This window comes from Rousettus aegyptiacus, unplaced genomic scaffold (genome assembly GCF_014176215.1).
Source record: "Rousettus aegyptiacus isolate mRouAeg1 unplaced genomic scaffold, mRouAeg1.p scaffold_m13_p_8, whole genome shotgun sequence".
Classification (NCBI taxonomy): Eukaryota; Metazoa; Chordata; class Mammalia; order Chiroptera; family Pteropodidae; genus Rousettus; species Rousettus aegyptiacus.
In genome coordinates, this window is record NW_023416311.1 from 109,800,613 (window position 1) to 109,828,249 (window position 27,637).

At 51.3% G+C, this 27,637-nt stretch overlaps 1 protein-coding gene across 1 annotated transcript; it reads left to right on the top strand.

Annotated features, from left to right (window-relative positions):
- Positions 1-9,829: 9,829 nt before the first annotated feature.
- Positions 9,830-16,480, top strand: MED10 (mediator complex subunit 10). The gene is made up of 4 exons (XM_016160990.2): positions 9,830-10,008; positions 11,008-11,091; positions 13,713-13,815; positions 15,878-16,480. The coding sequence occupies exons 1-4, from the start codon at positions 9,887-9,889 to the stop codon at positions 15,974-15,976; spliced, it is 408 nt and encodes a 135-aa protein (XP_016016476.1). The 5' UTR covers positions 9,830-9,886; the 3' UTR covers positions 15,977-16,480.
- Positions 16,481-27,637: the final 11,157 nt, after the last annotated feature.

Here is a 27,637-nt window from a genome sequence, read left to right on the forward strand (position 1 = left end):
TCTCAGAAGCAGCATCTCAACAGCTAGAGTATTAGGTAAGCGATGCTAGAGGAGTTATTGATCCATTTGCTAATTTATTCAATAGAAAGTTCTTGGGCTTCTTCACTGTCTAATTACTGAGTAACAGAAAGATAAATGACGATCTCTATTCTTGAGATGCTCACCACAGAGGTGCCTGAACAGCTGCGCACGCTATAACATGACATGCCTTATAATCATAGTCACAGATCCTCGAGTGCATAACATGGGCCAGCGATTTGCCCACTCTCACACAAGTGGTTACTTACTGGTGGAGCCATGATTCAAACCCTCGTAGGGTGGTTAGTACAAAGCTGAGACGCTGTAACAAAGAGACCCGGAATCTCTTAGCGACAGCTAATGACGAGTGGATACAATGTTTATAGGCGTTTTAATTTATGAATCACTTAATTCTCACAACTGCCCGAGGTGTCACATGCACCCTTAATCTCTCCAGTGCGGCAATGAGAAATTTGGGGCATGAGGAGATTAAGCAACCCGCCCAAGGTCATACAGTTAGTTATTAAGGGGCGGAGCTGGGATCTGAACCCAGAAAGCGAACCTCCAGACCTCTGCTATAACCACGACGCCACGCTGCCCTAACTGTCCTAAAAATATTGACCTTCTTCCTCTCACCCAACGGCTGCGAGGGGTTGTTCGGCCCCGGCAGGCATTCCGAGACCCACGTCCCTTCTAAGTCGCTGGTCCTCTATCCCCACGGGCTCCGGTGCCTGATACCGTGGCCACACGTGACAGGAAGCTATTTAAATTTTAATTAATTTAAATGATTAAAACACAATTAGAAATTTAGTTCCTCAGTGGCACTGGCCACATTTCACCTGCAGCCGCCACCGTATTGAGCAGCATGGATCTTACTTTATTTATTTATTTAAGTGACCCCTGGTTGACCTCACAAGTTGCAAGGACCTTGTCAGCTTACAATCCCTTATTGGTTTATTTCTTTTAGGCCTCCAGCACTTGATCGTCCTAGGTGGTCTCCCATCCAAGCACTCACCAGGCCCGACCATGCTTAGCTTCCGAGATCAGACGGGCTCAGGTGTATTCAGGCTGGCACGGCCATGAGCTTGGGTGGCACCCACCTGAGAGCACTCTTGTCATCTCAGAGGTTCCCCTTGGGAGTCATGGCTGCGTCCAGGTCCATCCAGAGAGATGAGCGCACGGCCACTGAGAAGGCCCCCCGGACGGGCCGAGTCTCAGGCTCGCCCCTGGTGCATGACGCTTCTGCCCACGCTCCTCAGTGCCAAGGCCACGAGCAAGCCTGGGCAAGGCCGCCCGACGGGGCATCCACGGGCCCGGCTTCCCCTTCCATGGAAGAAGGAAGCGTGAGTTTTATCTGGGTTCCAGCAGTCTCCCCCACGTGCATCCGCCCGAAGGTGGAGCCTGCTCTTTCTGGCCTCTGGCTGTTTGTTTATATTTTAAACACACTTGACTTTGGGGCTTAATGAGTTCAATGAGTTCAGTATTTATTACCGCAGAAGCAAAGTCTCTCTCATTTGCTCGTTGGTGGTAAGAACACAGGCTCTGAAGCTCCATGGACCAAGACCCGGCGTCACCTCCACACAGCCCAGTCGTGTGTTCTTGCAGGTCACTTACCCTTGCGAGCTTAAATTGCCTCATTGAAACTGAGGAGAAATCATGCCAGCCTGGAGGGTTGTTTTGACCTTTCTGTTCAATATGTGCACAATATCTCGTGCAATGCTTGGCTCTGAGCAGGCCGTCAATTAACGGCCATGATTATGATTATGATTATGATTGTGATCGTGATTATGATTGTGATTCGTCCTAAGAGGATGCCCATGACAATGCACCCCTCAGATCTCTGTGACTGCAGGGGCCGGAATTGACCAAGGGTCCCAAAGCTCCTCTCTGAAATCTATTGCAGTTCGCACTGCCGTGGGCTGCTTCCAGCCAATGACTGAGCGAGGCAGGGATGCTAAGGCTTGTTCCTCCTGAGTGAGAGGCCTGGGGCTGGCTGATGAGGCGTCTGGGTGTGAGGGCTCTGTAGCGGTCCCACCAAACTCTCCTGAGAACCCCGCTGCAGTCCGAGGTGCTTCTAGCCTCCTCCCTCTCCCCCCTTCCTTCCTTCTCTCCTTCTTTCCTTCCTTCCTTCCTTCCTTCCTTCCTTCCTTCCTTCCTTCCTTCCTCCCTTCCTTCTCTCCTTCCTTTTTTCCTTCCTTCCTTCCTGCTCTCGGGGTTGGACCTGCATCTTGGTCTGATGGTTCTTCTAGACTTTTCTGATTTCATCTCCATTTCTTTTTTTTAACAGATAGTTTCTCTAAACAATATCGTAGCTTTTTAATCTCATCTCTGGGTCTGATCCTCAGAGAGCCTGGACTGGCACAACCGGAGCCACTTTCTAGAAGGCTAAGGAGGCTGACTCCAGCTCTAGCGTCCTGGGCGTTAGTAACCAAGGCTGTTTGAAGTCCCGTGGCCCTTGCTCACGTCCCTACTTAGTTTCCACTTCCACGGCGAAGAGTTTGGATACGTCCCCACCAGTTTTCTAACAGAAGCTGCTCGCTCCTGCTTGTGGCAGGTGCTCCCTGTCGGACGGCATCCGGGTTACCCGTCTCTCCTGATTGGAACCAGAAACAGGTGTTCCAGGTCACGTGCACCAGGATTTTCTGCATGGTGAGTCATTGTTTGCTGTATCATCAAGATTAGAAGGACGTACTTGAGCAGAACTCGTTTCTACGTGGAGTGTTTAAAGCGAACGTGGACTTCAGCTGAAGGTCATTCATTTTTACACAAAGCTGTGGGATATCAACGCTTAATCAGTGAACCGAAGGAACTAATGGGGTGAAAATTGGTGTGAAGCCTGAAAAGTTCCAATCTCTGTGTTTGCCTGTGTGCGTGCCAGCTGGAGAAAGAGTTAGATGTCTCGCCTTATCCCTGTCTCGGGAATGCTTCCCTCTCTTCTCTTGAATTTGTGATAAACTTTTCATAAAAGCTTGATGGCGAAAGCCAATTGAACATTTCCATTTCCTGGTTGGTCCACGTGCCAATCCGTGTGCTTCACAAGTGCAATCTTACCTTGTCACTTTTTAAATTTTCTTACAGGTTCATGACGCAGAATTCCAAGGTAGACCACAAATACTGCATGTAAAAAAATAGAAGGGAAATTGTACCGTTTCTCAGTCTTTATGAGTGTGAAAAAAGACACGACTTAGATTTTTTACTGCGCAAGTCGTGCACGCTCATTGGCGTGAACCCGAGACAATGAACGGTGCATCTAATTTATGTGAACATTCACATGTCAGCGCTGTGCTTGGGAAAAACAGTATCAGCATCTTCTAGCAGCTGGAGTCGTTCTGCCTCCCAAATTCTCTTTTTAGGGGCATTTTTCGGCTTATATTTGACCATGTATGGTGCAAATTATAGTAGCTTTCTCATAGGGTTAGGACGATTAAGTAAGGTAATGTATATGAGATGCTAGATATTGTTGTTAGTATGATTATGACCACCATCACCATCATCATCACCATCACCATCAAAGCCACAGAGCTGTACATCTTCCTTCGCTAGACCGTTAATGTGTTGAAAATCCACAACTGAAAAAGCAGAAACAAGCTGTTTCACCCTCTCGGCGGTATGGCTGCTTTTTTTAAAAAAAAAAATTAAGCTGAATCTGGTTCTCAGAATAAATTAGAATGAACGGCCCAAGAAATGTTGCAAATGGCATCGCTAAGGGCCGTGAGCACTGATGGAGCAATAATAATGTGCATTAAAAACAAAACAAAACAAAACAAAAAACTAACAAGCAGCATCCAGATTCCAAAGCCACGAAGATTCAGAAGCCAGGAGATTTCCTGGTGGCAGGTCATGTCGGCCAAGGGGAAACAGGGCGACCAAGCCCACGTCAGCAGGGTTTCTGCACGTGGCCCCGTAACTGGAACCACTTCTGACTTGCTGGGATTTTCCAGCCTAATTCATTTCCATTTGGAGCCTGGGGTGTTTCAGCTCTACGACATTTCTTACAAACCAGTCAACAGTGTTTAGGATGCTAGCTAAAGGGAAAGAAGCCACTATTTAGCTATTTCGGGGGGAAAAGTGTGCATTTCAGCATGGATTTCGGTGGGTTTTGAATGCTTTTGGTTTCAGCAGAGGACCATGGTCAATGGAGCCATAATTTTGGACAACTGGGAAATAAGTGATTTAGAAATGCTTTTAAAATCCTGTGTACTTAATGGATCTCAATGGCTCCATTTGGGATGGTTTCAAAAGTCAGCCTTTAAAACCTTAATTTCTGTTCTCTCTCTAGACGATGCAAATTGGAGGCAAGAGGAAGAAGGTTTATGGAAACGAATACTGAAGCCGATGACGAATCACAAATCACAAACGTGTAGGGACCGATATCATAATTGTACTCAGTGCGACCTGACCCTGAATTAAATATCCTGCAGCCTCAATGCACACAGAGCTGGGGCCAGGGCTTTCAATCAGAAAAGGAAGGCATTGCGGGTTGAATTATGGACACCCCCCACCCCCCGCCATCCCTGCCACGACCACAACAGATATGTTGGAATCCTAACTCCCAGGACCTCAGAATGTGATCTTACTAGGAAATAAGGTCTTTGTGGATATAATCGAGTTAAAATCAGCTCATTGGGGTGGGCCTTAATCCAATACGACTGGTGTCCCTAAAAAAGGAAGACATTCTGAGGCAGACATATGTAGAAAGAAAGCCATGTGAACATGAAGGCGGGGATCAGGGTGACTTTTCTAAGAGCCAAGGAACACCAGAGATGGCCAGCAAACCCCCGGAAGCCAGGGGAGAAGCTGGGACAGATTCTCCTCACAGGCCTCGAAGGAAGCTGCCCCGCAGACACGGCGGGACACCGCAGTCTCAGAGGTCCGGCCTCTCAGGGGAACGTGATGATGGACCCAGGGGGCTGTGTGAGGAGGGCAAAGGCAGCAGCGCGCACGCCCCCAGGTGACCTTGCCTTAGGCTGCACTGTTCTTAGCAGCTGGCCCCGACGCAGGCCACACGCGCCCGCCCGTAAGGGCAGGAGGAGCCCGGAACAATTCACTGAGCGCTGACAAAAACAGGAGAGGCAGGGCCGACGGGGCCATAACTCAAGACCGGAGAAGTGCCCATTTCTCCTCAAAGTAAAAAAAAAAAAAAAAAAAAAAAATTGGGCATTTTTATTTCTTTCTGCTTCCTTTGTCTCCTTTGCCTGGAGCTTTCGAATAATCAAAACCTTTTTCTTGAGCTTGTTTGCATGTGTTTGGGACTCCCAGAGATGTGTAGGTTTAGATTCCTTTCCTAAAAATGCCTAAAACATAGTTGGGAAGCTAAGGTATGAAAGGGAAATTTTAATGATGATTCAGGAGGTTCACTGTCAAAAAGGGCAGGCCACAGCGAGGACATGACAAACAGCCCAGAGCTGCCGCCTCTGCCCAAGAGGGTCCCCAGGGCGCCCTGCACAGCTGGCTAAGTGTCAGCAGCAGGTCGGATGCCTTCTGCAGGTGTTTAGACTTCTCCTTCATTGGGTCCAGGGAGTCGCTTTCTATCCTGTTTTCTCAGAGGTTTCTTTTATTTAAAAAATCATAAATTGGGTTAAACTTCATCAAAGGTCTCTTTTAAACATCTTTTCCTTCCACATCTTTTGATGGATTTAGTCATAGAATAGATTGTATTATATTTAACCATTCGTGCAGTCCTAGGAAAAGCCCCGGAGGACATTTTTTTTTTCCCCCAATGTGAAACGAGACACGTTGTAGTTTCTGAAAATGGCTTCGACAAGACTTCCCATTTCACGTGCTCTTCCGACGATGTGACCTCTTGCTTGTCCCATTGACGGGTCGGGTTTAGGTCGCCTCTCCGGGATCTAAATGTGCCGTGGCTATAGCGGAAGTGACATGATGGGACTTCGGCAGCGAGGTCATAAAGGGCGATAAAGCCTCTGCCTGCTTCTCCGGAGCTATGCGCTCCAGGAACCCAGGCCTTGGAAGGCGAGGAAGCCCACAAGCCCACAGACAGCCTCGTGGGGAGGGGAATTGTGGGCGCCAGCCCACGGTCCAGCTGGCCTCCCAGCTGACATCTGCTACCAACATGGTGGCCGTGTGGCTCAGCCGTCTTGGAGGTGGCCCCTCAGCCCCAGTGGAGCCACCCTGGCCGCTGTGACTTGGAGCAGAGGCAAGCTGTGAATGCCGTGCCTGGCCCACACTGCAGGTTTGGGAGCAAATTAGAAGATGATGGTTGTTTCAAGCCTCTGAATTTTGAGGAGTTCTGCTATGTAACAATAGATAACTGACACACAATATTTGATTCAATTTGCTGATATTTTATTTAGGATTCTTGCACTCACTTTCAGAAGGAGGATTGGAATATATATAAATACAAATACAAATACAAATATAAATATAAATATGATTTTTTTTCACTGTCCTGATGTCTGCTTTCCATATCAAAGTTATACAACTCTTTAAAAACGGGATGTGTTTCTTTATTTTTTCTTTCTAGTCTCTGAAAGCATCTGAGTATGTTCGAAATTATTTTTTCTTTAAAGTTTGATTAAAAATAGAACAAACGGATGTAAAAAAGCTGTCATGGCTTGATGCCTTTCTTATCTTTGAAAGAGATTTTTGTCTACTGGCCAGTAAACATGTTAGGGTCTATTCTGGTTCCCTATTATTTCTTAAGTTAATTTTTGGTAGTTTCCTAGGAATTTGTTCACATCTTCTAAGCTTTCAAAATACGAACATCGAGTTTCACTGAAAGTGAATTGTGTTCCCTCATTCATTTATAATATTGCTTATTCTTTCTCTATGCTACCCCGGTGGGACTTGCCAGAAGTATGTCCATTTGATTCATCTTTTCAGCGGTCAGCTTTTCTTTACTGTTCATCTTTCTAGCTTCTAATGAGAGTGGAAAGAAAACTTGTAAGTTTTCATTTTCATCACTATATGCCTTCACCTTCATCACTCCTTTCTATGTGGTTTTTGAGCTTGTGATTTCTCTCTTGCTCCTTTTTTTTTCTTTTCTTTTTGAGTGGAAGCCCTAGCTTATTATTTTCAGGCTATTTTGATAAAAAGTGCCTGTCATTCAGTTCCAAACATTTCACAATTTCTCCTTTAATTAGGATGAACATACAATGTATAGACCAATTTGAGACACTTTCGATAGTGAGTTGAAGGATGTGTTATTAATAATTATGCAAAGATGACAGATGTAAATAAGCCCTTGCCCATACAAATTCAGGTGTGCATACATCTATAAATGATTTCAAAGAGTATGTTTTGGTTTTCAAGTGTGTGTTTGTGTGTATGTGTGTGTGTGTTTGTGTATGTAAAAAGCAAACACCCGCATTGATTTCTACTGTAACTACATTTAAGTCTGAAACTTCCTTTGTGGTCTAGTAAATGAATAAATGTTTATAAATATTCCATAAATATTATAAATATTCCATATGTATTGGAAGCAATCTGTTTTCAGAGTTCTTTGTTTCTCACAGATCATGTTTATTAATTGTATTATTCAGGTCTTCCCTATTCTTCATATATTTTGGTCTACCGATTTATTGTTTTCTGATAGAGACAGTCCAAATCTCCTATTACGATTATGGATTTTGAATGTTTCCTCATAAATTTTCAAATGTTGTGCTTAATATCATAAGACTATATTGTTAGCTGCTTATTGGTTGATATTAGTGTATTATCTTGGTGAATTCTTCCCTGTATTATTTAAAAAGTCTTTTTACATTTCCATTAATTTTGAACGTTATAAGTTTACCGATTTTCTATTGGTTGTCTGACCTATCTCATTCTATCCTATTCCTTTATTTTAACCTTTCTGTGTTTGTTTTAGGTGTGCCTTTGAAAAACCACATAGCCAGATTGAAGCAACAAGACAAACATACTTTTGAGTCTCTCCTTTGAATAAGTACTTAAATCTTCTTACATCTGTCATGATTGCCAGTACACTTATCTTCAATTCTTTCATCTTATTTTGTGCTTTTTAGTTTCCATGCTTGCTCTTTGTTTCCCATGTTCCCTCTTTTTCTTGCCTTCTATAGACTTGTTTTCCTTATTTCCTTCCCCTCTCTACTAGCTTAAAAATTCTAGTACAAAAATACCTCTAATTTTTAAAAATAAATACTTCACAAAACCCAAGCTACATCAATACCTATCTCTTTCTTTCTTGTTAAACTGAGAAAGACTGTTAATTTTACATTCTGACCTTTCCTATTTTTTTCTTTTGTCGAATATTTTATTTCCACCTTGTTTACAATTTTCCCTAAAGTTGATTGTCATTAAACCAGGCAAGGGGTATTTTATCTAACATTCCTGTGTATTCAGGGTGGGGACAGAGGCTTCTCATGTCAGTTCAGACCACTCCTTGGGGTGAGTCCTTGATTTAGTAAGTCTGACAAATCACTTACCGTGTCTGGGTTTTCACTTCTGGTCATAGCTGGGAGAAACTTTGCAGATCATTTAGAAAAGGAGCCCCCTAATTGCCTAAGACTCTAGAAATTGAAGAGTACAGACAGTAAATATCATGATATTCAGGAAAAGTGAAATCACTCTGGCTTGAGGCATCTAGACAGGGCATTGTAGGAGCAAACATCGATTAGCCCTAGAAGAATGAGCAGAAAAGTTTAAGTGCGAGAGTGATGTGATCAAAATGGAAAGTTAGTAAGATCAATGGACAGTAGTTTATTAAAAGTTTTTCTTCCTTGACAGGGAAACCCCACAGTGTGCTGTTTTATCAGAGCTGGCACAAAGAGGTCAGGGTCTCCCCCAGGAAGGTGGCAGGAATTCAGGAAGGAAATACCCAGTGGGAGACCATCTCCCTCTTGGGAGAGGCAAGGGTCAGAAGAGGTGATAGCTAATTACATATAAGAGGAAGGAAGGCAGGCCAGTGCTGTCCTCACCGACTCCAACCCAGGGGCAGGAAGACTGCCTTTACTGGGTCTTTCATGTGGGCGGGTATTTGTGGAGCTGCTGTGTAGAGCGTGGTGGAGGCCACCGCTGGTGGGACTGGCAGCAGTTAGTACCAGAAGTCCTCAATTGTGACACCAGGCTTTAAGTCAAGGTGCGTTGTCCTGGCTGCTAATTTATCCATCCATTTGGGGATGGCAAATCCAATCACTGCTGGGAAAGTCACACATCTGAAGATCAGCTTGAGCTGTCTGTCAGGTCTGCTGGACACTACACAGCAGCCTGCGGACGTGTGAATGAGAAGCCGAGCAAGCCCTGTTTCTGGGGGCGGTTGCACCTGTGCAGAAAGCAATGCAGGAAGATCTCCAAGATCTTAAAGACTGCTTAGGTCGGGGCGGAAGCGGGATTTCTGATGTCATTTTCTCTTTCTTCATTTTATTTTTTCTGTATCATTTTAATTATTGACAGTGAGTACCTGTAATTTGTATATCTTTTAAAAAATAGGCATTTTCACTGTCGAGACAAGCTACTCTCTCTAAGCCCTACCCTCTGGACTTCCCCCTTTTCCTGGCATTACCTCTTATAACCTCAAGTAGCCGTCAGATCTCATTTTCCTGATTTTATGGACAAAAACAGAGGCTAGAGAACTTGCTCAGGTCCAGTGGAGGTCTCCCGGGTCCTCACCAGTGGCTCGTTGTGGCCCTTAGAGCACGCTGAGGCGTCTTAAGGACCTACACCTAGCAGGTTCGCTCACCTGGGCCCTTTGGGACTGTCGGGGCGGGGCCCCGCGCCCAGGCCCCGCCCCAGACGGCGCTCGGGGTCCTGACCACGCCCCCGGCGGCCAGCCCCGCCCCCGGCGGCCAGCCCCGCCCCCGGCCTCGCAGGAAGCGGAAGTGGTGGCGGGCCCGGGCGGAAGCAGGAAGCGGCGGAGCGGGGCCGCGCCGGCGGAGTTGCGCGGTGCGGGGCCATGGCGGAGAAGTTCGACCACCTGGAGGAGCACCTGGAGAAGTTCGTGGAGAACATCCGGCAGCTCGGCATCATCGTCAGCGACTTCCAGCCCAGCAGCCAGGCCGGGCTCAACCAGAAACTGTGAGCGGCGCCTTCCTGGGGCCAGCAGCGTCCTCTCGGGGGGCCGGGTGGGGAGCGGGGGGCCGGGGTGCGTATCGGGGTCAGGGTTCGGGGAGGGGGTCGGGGGTCGGAGATCGGGGGCCGGGTTGGGGAGCCGGGAACGGGTGCGGGGACGGCGAGCGGGGATCCGGGGCGGGAAACGGGGGTCGGGAGCCGGGAACGGGGGCCGGGCAGGGAGCCGCAGCCTCTCGCCCTCCCCGGGGCTGGTGCCTCGGACCCATCCGGCTGCAAGCTGCGCGCTCGGAGGGCGAGCTCGCCGCGGCCTCCTGTTGTGCTTTCCTCGCTTTGCTTTGCTTTGCTTTGCTTTGCTGGGACCTTATCTTGAGGATCGTTTGGGGACATTATCTTGGCCAGACGAAACATTTTCTGTTCAGGGGCCCCATCAGAGGGAGTTGCACTTCACAATCGGAGCCTCTCCCTACGCACGTGTAACTCCCTCCCAGAGTTTCCTTCTGAACCCTCTGGGGAATTCTGCCCCTGTCCCCCGAGGGGAATTCTTTTGGCAACACCTTGTGGTGGCCATGGTGCTAGCTCCTGGAATGACAAAGGAAAACACAAATAGAATGCTCTGGAGAATGGCCCGCAGCTTACTAGGGGCTACCGGCACACAAACGTATATATGATTGCAACCCCTGTTACATACCAGTGCTGTGGGACTAGCCAGGTGATCTAGGATGGCTTTCATCAGTTCTCAAAGGGGTTGGTTCCTGCCCACCCCCCACCTCCCACCCCCAGTTGGTGATTTCTAGTTTACAGAGGATATCAACCAAGCTCTGAGGGTCTCCTGCAACTCCGGAGCCTTCCTGTGAATTCTGTAGTTAACCAAGTAGCTGTGAGCCCTGGGTAACCCTGCATGTGGAAGGAACACTTGTGTGGGGTCCTGCTTGGCCAGGTGGGTGGTGTTCTCAGTGTCTGTCGTCGAGTTAACCAGATGACCCCCGTTTTTACCTTTTCCCTCAGGAATTTCATCGTTACCGGCTTACAAGATATCGATAAGTGCAGACAGCAGCTTCATGATATTACTGTGCCTTTAGAAGTTTTCGAGTAAGTACCATTTCTGATATTCATTTGAGTGTAATTCTCGTTTAGCTGTGGTGTCGTGATTGCTTCAGTCATGGTGATTTAGTGCCTGCCATGGGGTAGGCACAGCCCAGGTGCTGAAGATATGCAGTGAAGAAAACACAGAAATACCTGCCCTCATGGAGTTTATGCTTTAATGGGATTAACAGTTTGTAAAACTGTCAATATCATGTCTTTGAAAAAGAGTTACATGTGAATAGAGGCTTCTTTTTCCCGAAATATGTGAAAAGCATCATAGGTTCTCAAAGTCCTGCTTAGACAGAAGGACAGCCACATAACTTCCTTTTTTCCTTAAAAAAGAAATAAAAAGGTAAAAAGTCTTTAGTGGGCTGTATTTTAAGTTAAAAAAAATTACAGCCAGAACTTGCGAATAATCTGATGTAGTATCTCTCACACTGCCCAGGAGTGCTGGTCAGGGGAGTGATCATATCTTCTCCATTGGGAAGAGACAAGATTCTTGGCCAAGTAAGTTTGGGAGGCTGCTCACCGTTTTCTCTGGGGGACTCACGTGCACCTGTCTCAGTCACGGCCCAGAGGACGCCTCCAGGGAATGCACCTCTGCAGTTTTCTTCACTCCAGGTTTTATCCCATTAGTTCGGGGTGAAGGAGCCAGTGAGTAACCACAGGGGCCTGTTCGGGTGGCCAGTGTCTCGGACACGTCCCACCCACACCAGGGCCGTTTTCCCTAAGCCGAGCAGCCTCTCCCTGCCAGATCTGGCCGGGATCAGTGAGGACATTTGAGTACATTCTACAAATGTAAACCACTGATTTCCTTGAACAAAAAGGAACAGTTATTGTCATTTTATACCCCAGAAGGTCAGAGATACATGTCCAGATTACAACCCAGCGCAGCAGCTCCCCACAGAGACGGGCCCGCAGGCTGCGGTTTTCCTCGTCCCGGCTCTGTCCCTGCTGCTGGGCGTGGCTTCATGTGTTCTCTGTGTTCTCAGTCGGCCCCACCGAGTCCCCCAGCCTCACGTGGGCGTGAAGGGGGCATGCGCGAGTTATAGCTCTGGACTCCTGGACGACGGCGGCGGTTAGCCCTGTGTGGGAGGGCGGAGGCCACTTTGCCTTCCTGGGCGCCCTTGTGGGTGCCCTTCTGGTCCGGGATGTGCTGGATGGGTGTGGTGACGGGTGCTGGGTGCCGGCGGCTGCTTCAGTCTGTGAAGTGGGCAGATGGGGGTAGGAGATGGAGAGACATTGCCGAAGGGCAGCGGGGCCTCAGCCAGGTCAGCCACAGCAGAAGGGACAGTGGAGATTCACCTGGAATAGGGGAATGAGGTGGCCTCTGGGCCTATGCAAATGAAGTAGGAGTTTCCAGGCCCACAGCAGTGGCCTCCGCACACACTTCAGACATTGACTGTGTCTGTAACACAGATGAGGATGTCACCCGGGCCCTTCTGTCCAGCACGTGGGTGGGCGTGTTGGCAGAAGTGGGGTTCAACCCTCAGGTCTCAGGAGAGCCCAGTCTGAACGGTGTTGCTGTTGAAACGGTGGTTTATTTACGACACTTGAGCCTGTTGGGTTTTTTGTTTCCAGAAATGGATGGATTTTATTGAGAATTTTATTAAGACTGTCATCATTTCAAAAACATTGCAATACAACAGAATTTTTAGAACTTGTGAGTTACTGATTTTCTGCTGTCTGTCGTAACAAAAAGCCAGTTTTTATGCCAGCAACAGTAGCTTAACAGCGTCTTTAATCTGAAGTGAGCATTTTTTTTTTTTTTTTACCGATGCATAAAAATACATAAATTGGACTTAGTGTGGTGGTTTTTGTTTCTTTGTAAATGAATAATTCAGTTAAGCCAAGTGGTATCCAGGTCTCCACGTCATGGAAGTAGGCAGGTGGCCTATCGCTGGTACAATGTGGATGTTCATCTAGGCAGTGAGCTTAATGAAATCTTATGGATAATGAAGACATTTTGGGGACAAGTGTTGAAATTTTCAAAAAGTGGTTTTATACTGTTTGGAAATGGAGAGATTCTCTTTTAAATTCAGATTACTTAGGTGTACTTAGGGAAGTGATCAGCCCTCCCCCACTGTTAAGAGCAGTGGAACAGTCTGTAAAATAATCTCGGGGTGGCCAGGCCCGGCTCTTGCTCGGAGCGCCCCTCCTTCCCCGTCCAGTAGCCCCAGGCTCCTCCGCATCGGTTCACACGGGGACAGGGGACCCGGAGTGGATGCTGCACCTCGGCGGACTCTCCCCAGTGCCGCTGGGGCCTGGCTGGCCCAGTTCCCTCCCAACAAGGGCTGCCTGACCTCGCAGGCTGTCGTGAGGGTCAGGGATGACAGCCACACGCCATTGCAGAGCAGCGCGCCGCAGCCGTGGGGCGGCGGCGCGAGCTCGCTGGGCTCCCCGCGATTGAGCACCACTCGATTGCCTGAGTCGTCCTTGTTCTTAGATGCAACGTGAAGTCATGTCATCTACACGCGTATAAATGCAGGACTGCCAGTTCACCGCTTCCTGGACACCGTTTGTCCAAACAGGGCCGCGTGACGTTATATAGAGCTCGCTTTTCCCCGTAAGGAAACCGCGAGGATGCGTATCCTGAGAGTGTTAACGCAGATGTTCCCTGTTTCCAGATACATAGATCAAGGTCGAAACCCACAGCTGTACACCAAAGAGTGCCTGGAGAGGGCTCTGGCGAAGAACGAGCAAGTGAAAGGCAAGATCGACACGATGAAGGTGAGCGAGGCTCCGGGGGGCGGGGGCGGGGCGATGGCGGCCGGAAAGCTGTCCCTGCAGAGCGCGGTCCGGCCCTCGGCTTCGTCCTCGTCCACGCGTAGTGAAACGCCAGCGGTTCCACAGCGTTGCCCAGCTGGGCCTCGTGGGCGCCTCACGTCCAGGAAAGTCCCGGTGAGCGTCTGGGGTGGAGAGGAGCCGCCGCCCCCCCGTGACCGCTCTCATTGTTAGGACTTGCACGCCGGCGCTTCCCGGTGGGCCCTTTCCTGGAACCGGGTCCTTCGGTTTGGAGGGTTCTTGGACCTTTGTTCCCTTCTGCAGGTTCTGACTCTAGACCCCTTCGCACCGCGCCCCCGTCTGACGTTTCTCCCCAGGGGACGCCCCTGTTCCTTCGCCATGACGAGGTCTAGAAAACTGCATCTTGAACGTGAAATGTGTCATTTTTTTCTTAAATTCATTCAGATGTGGTTCCAGTTGGGGCATGCGTGGCTTCTTCACTTGGATTGCCGCCCCGTTTCCGGGCTCCGGCTTCTGCTGGCCCCTCAGCACCGGCTCTCCTGGCCCCCCTCCCCGGCCTGCGTCCCGGCCCGCGTCCCAGCCCGGCCACGCTGGAGGTCACCACCCCGCCCCTCGAGTTCCTCTCACGCCGTCTCCCTTCTCGGGAGCTCTTGCCTGCTCTCTGTGCACACTGACTGGTGCTGGGGTCACTCACTGTCACCCCCCCCAGACAGGCCTTGGGGACCAGCCTTTTCTGAGCCGCTTTCCCGAGCACACCCCAGGGTGGGCGTGGGGGCCTTTCTTTTCTTCCCCTGTTCTGTGTCCTGCGAGCTGTACACTCCAGGTTGTGGGGCCCCTGCGTTCTGTTCCTGCCGGTGCCCACAGGTGTGCTCTGGTGTCTGACGTGACTCTGTAGGGCTCAGACTGTGGGAAACGAGCAGAGGGACTGTCAGGGTGACGGTGACAGCCGTCGCAGGGTCCTCTGGGGCGGCAGGGCTTCCCGGGTCCCCCAGGGAACGGGTGCTGAGGATGGGCAGCGGGCCCTGGACGTGCTGTTTGCCACGAGGGCCGCTGTGGCTTCGTTTCCGTCTTGTCACTTTGGGACTGAGTTGCTGGCAGGCCTGGTGTCATCCTCGGGACAGGGACAGCTGGGTCAGCCGTGCGCCGTGGGCGTGGGGGCTGTCTGGGGAGTCGCGGTGCCCAGCAGAAAGCCCCTCCGTGTGGACAGGGTTGTGGTCCCCCTGTCCTCGGTCCCGCCACGCTTCCTTCCGTGCGCCTCTGGGGCCTGCGCCGGGGATTCCCATCAGTGGTGCTGCGCGGGGCCCGTGCGGCTTGTCTTCGGTTTGGGTCTGTTGTCACTCAGCGTCACCCTCTGTCATCTGAGACCTGTGAAATTCACAGCAGTTCCATGGCCTTGTTTGCCCATGCGTCATGTGTTTAAACTTCCGGAAGTTAAATCTTGAACAGTTGAGGCCGTGTTGCAGGGCGGGCTCCTCTGAGCGTGTGCTCTTAGCTGCGCACACCCGCTGCTCAGCGTAGCTCGTGGGCAGAGGGTTGAGATGCCGCCAGGTACGGAGCTGCCGCTGGGGCTGGAGTAAGCAGGTGTTACGCTGATGAGGAGGAGCAGGAAGCCAAGGCGTTTGGCGGAGACAGATTTCCAGCTGCTCGGAAAGCTTCGTGGAGTTGTTTGCACACAGAGACTGCGATGTGGTTCAAGTTAATAATTGCTTAATTAAATATTATTTGAAGATTTCTGTTACATGTGCTGTCGCCAAAATCATTCCCACCTGGGCAGCTGGCTCCCTGCCGGAGGGGCTTTTTGTGCTGTGAAGTGGGAGGAAAGAGGTCGGGTTTGGATGGGAACGTCCTTCAGATGGTCATCGATGAACTGTCCTGTTATTTGCAGCTGGTTTGCCAAATAGTGCGACCGTGGGCCGTGAGCAGGTGGCGTGGGCACGCCGCCCCCGTGGGGGCAGAGCGCAGTTTCTGTTCTTTTGGAGGGCTCAGTCTTTAATTGGGGTGACAGGTGACAAACAGATACTTTGACAGTGTATGTTTTTCATTTTAGAAATTCAAAAGCCTGTTGATTCAAGAACTTTCTAAAGTATTTCCAGAAGACATGGCTAAGTATCGAAGCATCCGGGGGGAGGAGCACCCTCCTTCCTAAGTCCGTCCTCCCTCCGTCTGAAGGTCCTCCTAGTCCTGCAGGAGCTGCGTGACCTTCAGGCAGCCCGTGACTTGAGCAGCTGCTCTCCTGGGCCGGCCCTCCAGCCACTCTGTCCTGGTCGCCGGCCTCCGTCCCTGACACGCGTTGGTTAGGTCCTCGAGCTTCCCGTGGCTGTGAGCATACGCCTCGAGTATGAACGCACACCTCGGGTGCGGTGCGCTGATTCTCCGCGCAGAGCGGCCTGGATGTAGTAAGCGTGATAGGCGAAGAGAAAGGTCTGAAAACTCTCGCTAGTATGTCATGTACGCACTCTTTCTGTTCCGTTTTAGTATGATGTCAAAGGAAGCTTAAAGGAAAAGTTAAAAATTAAAAAAATTGGTTAAAAATGAGAAGTCCTTGAATTGGTTTTGTATTCATGTATAATGCATAAAGAATGTGTTTGGTGTAACTGTTTACAAGGATTTGTGTTAAACATGAGCATATAATAAAGTTTTTAAGCATTTATATGACTTGTGTGGTTATTTTTATAACATTTTTTACAGTATAGTAGAGATTATCTTGTAAACAGTCAATTCTTACCTCGCCGAAGTATAATATTCATAAAATCTGCTCCGGCCATTCAGGCTGGAAAAGCTACAGCGGAGGGCGGCATTCTGGTGCCCTGGCCTCGCGGAGGGCGCGGTCTGACCCAGCGGCCCCTGCGGCCGTGGGGGCCCCCGTGCCCTGCGGTAACTCAGGGGTGCTGCACTTTAAAATTTAAAATCAACTTTACATCATATATCTCACCGAATAATATAAAATGGAATAATGGACAATTAAAATTGTTTATATGAATGTATATGTTCAGTGTAATTTTATTACGGTTTTATTTTATGGAAATCTTTATTGGCCTTACCGTTTCGTGTGGGTTGGCTGCAAATTAGGGAGGGTTCAACTAACAAAGACGGGTTAGTGTTTTTCCCGTGACAGGCAATTCAAGGTCGTGGGCGCACAGCAGCCCCGCTCACAGGCAAGGACCAGGACACACGCTGAACTCTTTCTGAACTCTTACTCCTCTGCTGCTTTTAGCGAGCGGCTTTGTCTTCACAGCACAATGAGGCGCTGCGCCTCCGGGCATCACGTCTGCATTCCACACACAGCGAATGTAAAAGGCAAAGGGCAGTGGTCAAAGGGATTTCTCCTCCGGAGGCATTGCCATTTATTCCAGAAGGGCTGTCTCCCTCAGGGCCTTCTGCCCGCATCTCAGGACCACAAAGGTGTTTCTTGGCTACCCCAGCAGCAAGGGCGGAGAGAAGATGGAGCTTGTATGCCTGCAGAGTAGAGGCGGGCAGGAGCAGGGGCCTGGGGACGGGGCCGCCATCAGCCTGCGGGAGGGCTCTGGGACGTTCAGGACAAAGGACCCAGATTCCCGCGTCCCGTCCCGGGTGCTCGCCTCGGTCCCCTCCTGCAGAGCCTTAAGGCTGAAGCTTTACATTTTATGTAAATGAACTTAGATCCCAGGTGGAGTGTTGTGGATGTTTCAAGTCTTGTTTATTTGGCAGCTATGTGGGGTCTTTTGTATTAAGAACCTGAGGTAGGAGGAAGGCTGTGTCACTGAGGACTGGGATGTGGGGCCGTCCACAGGCCCACCCTGGGCTGCTGGGGAGCAACCCCGCTGACTACGTTCCAGCACAGGGCTGGCGCTCGTGGCCCGTTCCTCCTCACGTCCTGAGCCGCAGGTGTGGGGCGTCGTGGCTGTCGCCCCCAAGCGCACGCCACGCCTCCGGGTGCTGGTTTCGCCCTCCCCGTCTGGGGAGTCCCACGTCAGAGGTCCAGCCGCTGGAAAATCCAGAAGGAGCGGTCCCGGGTCCTCAGAGGTGGGACGGCTCCCTGTGTGGAGCTGGAGGAGCCTGGAAGCCAGTGGCTCTGAGCCGCTTCCCTGGTGAGTGTGGGGGGCGGTGGCAAGGGAGGGGACAGGGGAGGGGCGGCAGGGCCACCCGGCCTGGTCTTCCTGCTTCCTGGACAGGTGCGGGTCAGCACCAGCTCTGTCTCTGTCGGGGATCGCACCCAGCTTACTCCCCGGTCTCCCCCTTGCCCCAGCATCCGTGAGCATCTCCTCCGGCCTCTTCGGCCGGCGCCTCTGCCCTGCCCGAGGCTGGCAGAGGCGATGGCCGCGCAGAGGAGTCCGCCCTCCCACCTCCCCCTCCTTTCCCTCCCCGTGCTTTCCCCTCCTCCTCCCCCTGCCTCCCACTCTCCCCCTTGAACAGGCCCGAGCTCTGTCCTGCGTCCTTCTCAGTCAGCCCCCCCAGAGGGAGGAGCTGGCGATGCTCTTGGCGTGAGGGGGATGGGTCCTGCCCTCCCTGTCATGCTCTCTCCGCGGGCCGCCCGTGGTCGGCCCTGCGGGGACCCTTTATGGTCCCGGCAGTACGTGGTGGGGAGATGCACATCTCCTTAGGTGCCCTCCGGGCAGCCCGCGTGTGCCGCCGCGTTCATTAACCCGCGCGTGTGTGCCGGCCGAGGCCTCAGCCTCCCAAAGGACGCCAGCGCGGCGTCCGCCGATCCAATCAAAGGGAGCAGCCGGGGCCCTGGGTCAGGCCGAGCGATGACATCAAGGCTCGAAGCGGCGCACAGGAGGGGCCTGGTACGCGAACCGGCGTCTGACCCCGCCACGTTGGGGACCTAGCGACATCGAGCGCCAGGCGTCAGGTGCGCATCCCGCCCCGCTGCGAGACCGATTGCATCGCGGGAGCAAACGGGGGCCATCGCCGCTGCCGTCACTGATGAGCACGCGGTCGCCGTCCCCCGGTGCGAGACCCGGGGCGCCGGGGTGTCGATCCGACCCGCTTTTATCGCCGGCCTCTCCTCTGCGCCCAGGTTACTTTACGCAGCGAGCGAGACCAGGCGGCACACTTCCGGCTGTCACTTCATCTGCTCGTTTTCCGCGGTGAAAAACGCAAACGGCGCGGGCAGACGGCGCCATCCAGACTGCCCCCCCCCCCCATTAATGACGTGTGTTCCTCCACGCACACCGGAAATGCGCCAAGCACACAGTTCGGTTTACCCGTAAAACATACAAGTGCATCATAGCACACACACTGTCCAGCATTACGCTTTTTTTTACTTAAAATATCTCTGGCGAGCTTTCTTACCGGCGTGTGCAGGGCCGACTCAGGCTGCCTGGCAGCCCGTCCCAGGGCGCCCTGTGAGGGTCTCACTCCTTCCACCTTCCAGGTGGGGCCGGTCCGGCCCCCCTCGCTGGCCGAGCGAGCTCTTGCTGCTGCAGTGGGATGAGTGACGGCCCCCAAGATGTCCCAACCCCAATCCTTAGGACGTGGGATGCTATCATTATGGCAAAAGGGACTTTGCAGGTGGGGTTAAGCATCTTGTGACGGGAGAGGACGCTGGATGATCTGCCTGGGTCCATCGCAACGACGAGGGTCCCTAGAAAAGAAAGAGACGGGCGATCAGAAGAGGAAGTTGGAAATGCGAGGTTGGAGTGATGCCAGGGAGGGGCCACGAACCGGGGGACACGGGTGGCCCCCAGAGTGGAGAAGGCAGGGGAAGGGATTCTCCCCCGGAGCCCCCGGAAGGACCGGCCTCACAGCACCCCGACTTTATCTCCTGAGACTGGTTTCAGAACACCGGCCCCCGGCACCGGAAGCCACTGAGCCTGTGTTGTTTTCAGCCACACGGGTATGTGCTCTGTTACCGCAGCCACGAGAAGCCGATTCACTGCCAGGGGCCGGCCGCGCCTCCCTGCGGCCCTGTGGCCTGCCGGGGCTCCCTGTGGGGAGCAGCTCGCCCACTGATGGCGGGCTCGGCCACGCACCTGGCCTCGGCCTGTGAAGCGTGAGCAGCGGGCAGGCGGGCGGGCTGGGGCCCAGTGGAGCCTCACACAGAGGTCACTGGCTCCTTTCTCCCCTCCTCTGAGAACTGCACATCTGCTCTTTAGCCCAGGCCCAGGCATGGGGAGCGGGAGGGGGCGGTGTGCAGAGCTGCAGCCAGCACGTACCCCCTGCCCAGGGAGGAGCGGTCCTTCCTCGGTAGCCACGAGGACGGCTTGTGCCTGTCTGCAGCGTGGCTCCTGGCTTGGTCGGCGCACGGGCAGCATCGGCAGAGGGGTCACAGCGGCCCGGGTCCCAGCCTTTTGCTTCTCGGCTTCCGGAGGTGTCTGGCAGTCACTGGGTGTTGGCTGTGGCTGCAGCTCCCCACCCGAGGGCCCAGCTGCCACCAGAAGGCCCAGCCTCTGGGCTATGCTAACACCCCCTCTTCCTGGTCGCCCGCCAGCCCTGGGGGTGCCCCCACTCTTGTTAATCCTTGGATGGCCACCGATTTGGTTTGCCCATCTCGTCTGACATCTTTGTGACCAGTTTTTAATGTTAAATGTCCTCTAATGAACTGCCTGGTAGGGCCCCCGTTTTCCTGGTGGGGTACAGCGTGAGTGTCAGGTGAGTGAATTCAAAATAAAAGAGCCAGGAGTCAAGCAGGGACACAGTGTCTCGGTGGCAGCTGTGAGCAAAGGAAGCAGAATGCAACGTGCAGATGTGTTTCGGTGGAGGCCGAGGAACGTGAGGCGTGCGTGGGCTTCCACTGAATGAATCGCGATTCATAAGCGCGTCCTCTTCAAAAATGGTGGTGAATGCTGAAGCCTCTTCCTGGCACAGACACTTGCAGGCTCATCCGCCGGCATGTACGTGCACGTGTCCACGGAGCCTTCGTCTCTGCTTCCTTGGGAATCAGGGTGAGGACGCTTCATCATAAAAACCCCAGATCGAAGCACGAAACAGGAGGAAAAACGATCTGTTTGCCAAAATGGTGGCAGTTAACCTCCTCCCTGTCGGCTGTGTGACCCGGAAGCTCTTCCACCAGGAGGTACAGTCTTTCTCCAGACCTGGACTCCGGGCTGACCTCATGACTTGTTTTGACCCACAGAATGGGGCAGATGCGATGCTGTGTCAACACCAAGTGGGGGTTTCGAGGGGCCGTATGTGCTCCCACCCTCTGACAGAGCGCGCTCCCCACCACCGGGGCGCACGAGCCAGGACCGCATGCCAGGGGGTGGTGACCGCGTGCCGGAGGGTGGTGACCGCGTGCCGGAGGGTGTGACCGCGTGCCAGGGGGTGGTGACCACGCGGGGCAGGGTGGGCTTCCCAGCCGAGGCCATCTAGCCTGCCCGGCCCCCAGCCAACTGGCCACTGAGCCATCGCGAGTCCTGCCGAGACCGGGAGAGCTGCCCCACGGAGTGCAGCCCACGTGTCGCTGGGGGTGGCTTCGGGGGCTGGCGTGGGGTCTCTCGGGGCATGAGTGCTGCATCGCATCCTGGGAGGAAGCCAGGCGTGGCTGCACAGCCTGAGCCCAGCTCTGCGGGCATTTCTAGTTCCATCGGTGTGAGGCTCTGAGAGGGACAGGAAGGCCGAGACGCAGACGAGGATGTCAGGTGCTGGGACATCTCAGCGGGGCGGAGGGGCGCGGGAGCAGCTGCTCCACGGTGAACTTCAGACCTTCCCGGCAAAGCGTCTCCTCACCGCAGAGGAGAAGGACTCCTGCCTGGGTTCACAGTCTGGAAGCAGGAGATTAAAAAAAAAAAAATCATTGGATTACTTTTGAATGATGTAGATACTCTGTAGCTCAGTGGGCTTGCATTTGTTTTAAATAAGTTAAAAGTTACTTGCATCGAGCAGAACTGTTGGTCCGGAAATGGCGCCTTGTTTATCCCGTTGCCCTTTGGTCCTTCGGTGTCAGGAGCCATCTTAAAACTAGAGGTCCGCCATTATAAATTACCAGGAAGGTCACGTAGCCAGAAAGAACTTGTTCTTCTTTTTGCATAAGTCACTCAGCACCTTCTAACTAAGCAACAGGAAGCCGCAATACCCGCAGGACAGAACGACGCTGATACCAGCTGGCCAATCAGATCATGCCATGTACTCCTCTTTCCCTAATCAGCCCTACCCCTTTCTCTTATTTCCTGTATAAAAGCAACTGCTGCTCAGAATAAAATTTGAGGCTTGATCAGAACACTGTCTTGCCTCCACTCTTTTCTCTCGTCCGTGTTACCCCTCTTTTCTTTAGGTTGGGTTCTCCTCGGTTCTCCCACCAAATAACCGGTCCCGCGGGCGGGACAAGTGGCGCCCAACGTGGGGCTCGAGTGCAGAACCCTTACCCAGGCGGACTACGAAATAACAGAGGCTGCAGCTCGTTAAGGAGAAGTTTTTCAGAGAAGAAGTTTTTCAGAGAAGACTGCCTTTCACCGCTCATGGAAGGTCCTCGTCTTCGGCTCACCGGAGATCGCCGTCTTCGGTGAGTGTTCATCCGCCTTAGTTTAGTTTCAACACGGACTGCTAGGATCATAAGTAACAAATTTTAAACGGGGAAAAGAGTTGAGCATAACTCCCTCTGTCTTCTCTAGGTCCTCTTGTCTTTTCCTTTTTTTTTTTCAAAGGATTTGGGACTTTTCTCTCTAGCCCGCTTCTCGGCACAAGCCGTCCACCCCTGAGGTTAGAGGCTGCTTTTTCTGAGTTGGGAAAATACAGTGTGTCAGTCGACTTTAAGGCAGAAGTCGTCCACTCAGAGGGCATCCCGGTCGTAGACCTCTCCCTCCGCCCTGGAGAGAGCTGTAGGTCTGCGATTCGCCTCTTGAGAAGCCGTGTTGGCGGATTGTACCAACCGACTGCCCACATCGAGACCTCTGGTATAATCCCTCCTCTGCCGCCTCTGTAAAAGAGCCTTGTCTATGCCCAAAGGCACAGCCGGCGGGACGTCCGTAGGCATCGCACCCCCGGGGGGTCCGTGTTAGCGGATTGTACTAACCGGCTGCCCACGCGGGAGAGAAGTTAAGTTCCCTTCTCCTCCTTTTTGCCTTGATACCTATGTTCACTTCCTCAGTTCCTATCCCTCTTTCTTTTTAGATAAATAAAACGAAAAGATGGGACAAACCTTGTCCAGAGAAGCACTATTCATAAAAGACTTAAAACGCTCATTCAAGGAACGAGGAATCCGAGTAAAAAAGAAGGATTTAGTCAAATTTTTTCTCTTCATTGATGAAGTCTGTCCCTGGTTCATAGTAAATGGCCCCCGCCCTGGATCGGGCCCCCGCCCTTAAAAGGGCCCCCGCCCTCGAACGAGCCCCGCCCTGAAAAATGGGCCCCAAGCTCTCTAAAGAAGCGGTCTTTATTCAAGACCTAAAAGAATCTCTTAGGGAAAGAGGAGTTAGAGTTAAGAAAAAGGATCTTATTAAGTTTTTTCTTTTTATAGACAAGGTTTGCCCTTAGTTCATTGTTAATGGACCTGAAATTCACCCTAAAAAATGGCAGAAAGTAGGTCGTGACTTAAACGATAAGCTCCACAGGGAGGGGCCCGATGCGGTCCCTGCCACCTCCGCGGAGGCTAAACAAAGAAGGTTTCCATCTGCACTCCTTGCCCAGACCACTAGCGCCGCACTCGGAGCCTGGAGGGCACTCCCCATTTCAGGGGCTGCTACTACTCCCCTGACCAAAATTACACAGGGCCCTCAAGAGGATTATAGTGAATTCGTCAGTAGACTCCTAGAGGCGGCGGAAAGAACCCTCGGGGGCGAAGCCTCTAATGACAGGCTCGTTAAACAATTGGCCTACGAAAATGCCAATGCCTCTTGCCGCGCGGTGCTGCGCGGAAAGACGCGAGATAAAACCCTTGATGAAATGTTGCGCATGTGCCGTGACGTTGATCCCTTCACCTCTAAAATGTCCCAAGCCATGCATCTGGCCATAGACCCCCTTGCCTCCAAGGTATCTCAGGCTGTTAATCTCGCGGCGGGAGTCAGCCTTAAAACTCTTTGGAAAAGACCCTGACATCATTGTTGTGCCCTATGAAGCAGCTCAGGTCAAATGGCTACTACAAACATCAGATGAATGGGCTGTCAATTGTATTTCATTTCAAGGAAAGATAGATAATCATTACCCTGCTGACAAACTCATACAATTCCTTAAAAACCAGGCTGTAGTTTTCCCTTCCCTGACCAAGAGCCGTCCTATTCCACAAGCTCCTTCTGTTTTCACAGATGGCTCCTCTTCAGGAATTGCTGCCTTTAGTATTAATGGACAGCTTACTAAGATCAGGACCGACTACTTGTCCGCACAGCTTGTAGAACTTTTTGCAGTTGTTCAAGTCTTCAAGACTCTCCCTAATAGTCCTTTTAATTTGTTCACCGATAGTGCTTATATAAGTCAATCAGTTCCCCTTCTGGAGACCGTCCCTTTTATTCGACCCTCCACTAATGCCTCCCCCTTATTCTCAGAACTCCAAAACCTCATCCTCGCCAGATCTCATCCCTTTTTTATAGGGCACATCCGTGCTCACTCAGGTCTCCCTGGCCCCCTAAGTACTGGTAATGATCTTGTTGATAGAGCCTCTCGAGAAGTTTCCAACCTTGTTATGGCTATATCTTCTACTGACCCCATTCAACAAGCTCAACAGGCTCATCAGATACACCACCTAAATGCCCGGACTCTTCGCCTTTTATTCTCCATTACTAGGGAACAGGCACGCCAAATAGTGCGCCAATGTCAGGGGTGTCTTACTCTACTACCTGAACTCCATCTTGGCGTCAATCCTCGCGGCCTTACTCCTGGAGAACTGTGGCAAATGGATGTTACTCATTTCAGCCCTTTTGGTAAACTGAAATATATACATGTTTCTATAGATACCTTCAGTGGCTTTCTCTGTGCAACCCTACAGTCTGGAGAAGCCACCAAACATGTTATCAGTCATATGATTTCATGCCTTGCCTTTCTACCATTACCTAAAACTCTCAAGACTGATAACGGCCCAGGCTACACCAGTACTTCCTTTAAACAATTTTGTGCTCAACTAAATATCAAACATATTACAGGCATTCCGTACAACCCCCAGGGCCAGGGCATTGTTGAAAGAGCACACCAGACTTTGAAGAATATGCTTACAAAACTTCAACACTCCAAAGGTATCCTATACCCCCCACACAACAATAATAAGACCTTGCTAAATCATGCCCTTTTTGTCCTTAATTTCCTGACACTCGACAATGATGGAAAGTCTGCAGCCGACCGATTTTGGCACCCTACTACTGCAAACTCTTATGCACAAGCCCTGTGGAAAGATCCTCTGACATCAAAATGGAATGGTCCCGACCCCGTCCTTATCTGGGGCAAGGGACATGCATGTATCTATGATTCTAAAACACAAAATGCCCGATGGCTGCCTGGGAGGCTAATAAAACTCATCGACCCACCAGGGGAACTGCCCCCTGAGAAAAATGTATAAATGTGTTCTTTTCCAGGTACTTTACAAAAATGTCTCCATTCTCTGCGATATGGCTCGCCATCTTTGGGGCACTCCAAACCGTAAGCGCCTCCTCAAGCTACACACTCTACAACTTCACCTGGATCATCAGAAATCAGGCAGGAGATATTGTCAACACCTCTTCTTCCCTAGCCCCCCAACCACAGAAAGCCTCCCTTCAAGTAGATCTTTGCCAACTGGCAGCTGGAGGGGACCCTTTATGGGGACTTGCCACAGATTTCCTTCCGCTAGTCAAGGCACCCAATAATTCGGACCATTATCACACCGTTCCAACCTGCGATTCCCCTTGGGGTCGCACTTCTCTTTGGCTGCAACAAGGGGGATACTATGTCTGTCCCGGCGCTCATAGGCCGCGAGGGTTAGATTATAAATGTGGTCTCCAGGCTGATTATTATTGTGCCTCTTGGGGCTGTGAAACCACTGGAGATGTAAGCTGGAAGCCTGCCTCTGACAAGTTCATACAAGTAAAGAGGCTTAATCCTCCCTCTCCTGAAAATGATCTAAACAACATCCCGACATCAGTCTATAAAGCCTGTAGCGACCCAGGGTGGTGCAACCCCCTCCAAATATCTATCATTAAGGCCGACCTGAATGATTGGCAAACCACATTGGGGCATTCGTGGCTATTTTTCAGGGAAAGATAAAGGAATGCTTTTCTCTATTGAACTTTCTAAAGAAAGTCCCAACAGAAATGCGGCTTACCTGGGACCTAACCCAGTCCTGCGCCAATCCAAAATAGAAGGCACTGCTCCAAAACCTAAACGCTCTGCTCCTAAGCTTACAGCCGCACCCCAGCCCAGCCATAAAAAAACCACCCCTTTTCAGCCTACCATCCTGCCTGGGCCTCCTGATTCTTCACAACTTATAGTTGACTTGATCAATGCCTCATTAGAGGCTCTCAGAGACAAAAACAGCACAGCCCATCAAGAATGTTGGATTTGCTTCTCGCCTATCCCTCCTTTTTATGAAGGCATAGCGACCCTTGAACCTCCCCTTTTTACAAATGATAGCGGTGCTTTGTTACATACTCAAGACCCCTTTACAGCCCTCACCCTAACATCTATCTCCGGCTTAGGCCTCTGTCTCAAAGGACCAGCAATGCGTCCCCCGACCAGCCTAATTCCCATATGTAACCAAACCATGACAATCAATCACACATTCTCATATGTGCTTGCTGCTAGTGGCACTTATTTTGCTTGCTCCTCTGGCTTAACCCCATACGTTTTTACATCCCACTTTTTGACCTCTCGCGATTACTGCGTAGTTGTTGTTTTATTCCCCCGATTTTTTCTCCACGACCCTAATACTTTCCTTCAATTCATAGATCCAGATGCCACGTCTCGTAACAAGCGTGAGCCTCTCACTGCTATCACCCTTTCTGTCTTGTTAGGTGTCAGTGCCATAGGAGCAGGCACTGGCATTGCTTCCTTAGTCACTTCCAACAACCAATACTTACAACTTCAATCTCTTATTGACAAAGACCTTAATAACCTCAGAGAAGGAATACAAGACCTAAAAGACTCTGTAGCGTCCCTCTCAGAGGTAGTTTTGCAAAACAGAAGAGGGCTTGATCTCCTCTTCCTCAAAGAAGGGGGCCTTTGCGTGGCCCTCAGAGAAGAATGCTGTTTTTATTCTGATAAGACAGGCCTTGTGCAAAATAGCCTTGACAAGGTAAAAAAGAGTCTAGAAAATAGAAAAAGAGCTAGAGAACAACAAGAGTCTTGGTACCAAAACTGGTTCTCTGCCTCCCCTTGGCTTACCACCTTGCTACCTAGCCTTTTAGGACCTTTTGTAGGCATTTTCTTACTAATCTCATTTGGGCCTTGGGCATTTAATCGTCTTACAGCCTTTATCAAAGACCAGGTTGACAATGCAATCAAAAGACCGTTAGAAGTCCATTACCATCGCCTTGCCTCCCAGGAGCCGGTTGACAGCTACAATCAAGAACCGCCCACCGCGCCTGTTGGTCTGCAGTTCTCCTTCCTCGATGAAGAAATGAACCTTCCCTGGTATAGCAGAATATGGCGCTTTATCCGTAGGACCTAGCTCCCGCCCTTCGGGGACGGCCTGATAACTGGAGACAGGCCCGCCTCTTCCGATATAAAACAAGAGGCCTGGGCACCGAGCTGAGTGCAACGTCTAATAGTGCAAGGGAAGGTCCTTACCTGACCTGCTCCAGAATTCCCTGAGAGCATGCCTGGCTACCTAGAGGTTAGCTGACATCACTCTGCCACTCCCAGCCTTCGGGAGGAGTCAGGCCACTGCTCCCTCACTCGGTTAAAGCTCACCCCCAAGACGCAGAGGCTGGTAGTCAAAGACGGGTAAGAATCCCTCAGGGCTGGGACCAACCTAAGACAGGGCATGATT

What these genes read in the sequence shown, in the direction of transcription:
- MED10 (XM_016160990.2), top strand. Translation starts at nt 9,887, where the DNA reads ATGGCGGAGAAGTTCGACCACCTGGAGGAGCACCTGGAGAAGTTCGTG. An exon ending in GCCGGGCTCAACCAGAAACT is followed by an intron (nt 10,009 to 11,007) that starts GTGAGCGGCGCC and finishes CTTTTCCCTCAG; the next exon opens with GAATTTCATCGTTACCGGCT. An exon ending in GTGCCTTTAGAAGTTTTCGA is followed by an intron (nt 11,092 to 13,712) that starts GTAAGTACCATT and finishes CCCTGTTTCCAG; the next exon opens with ATACATAGATCAAGGTCGAA.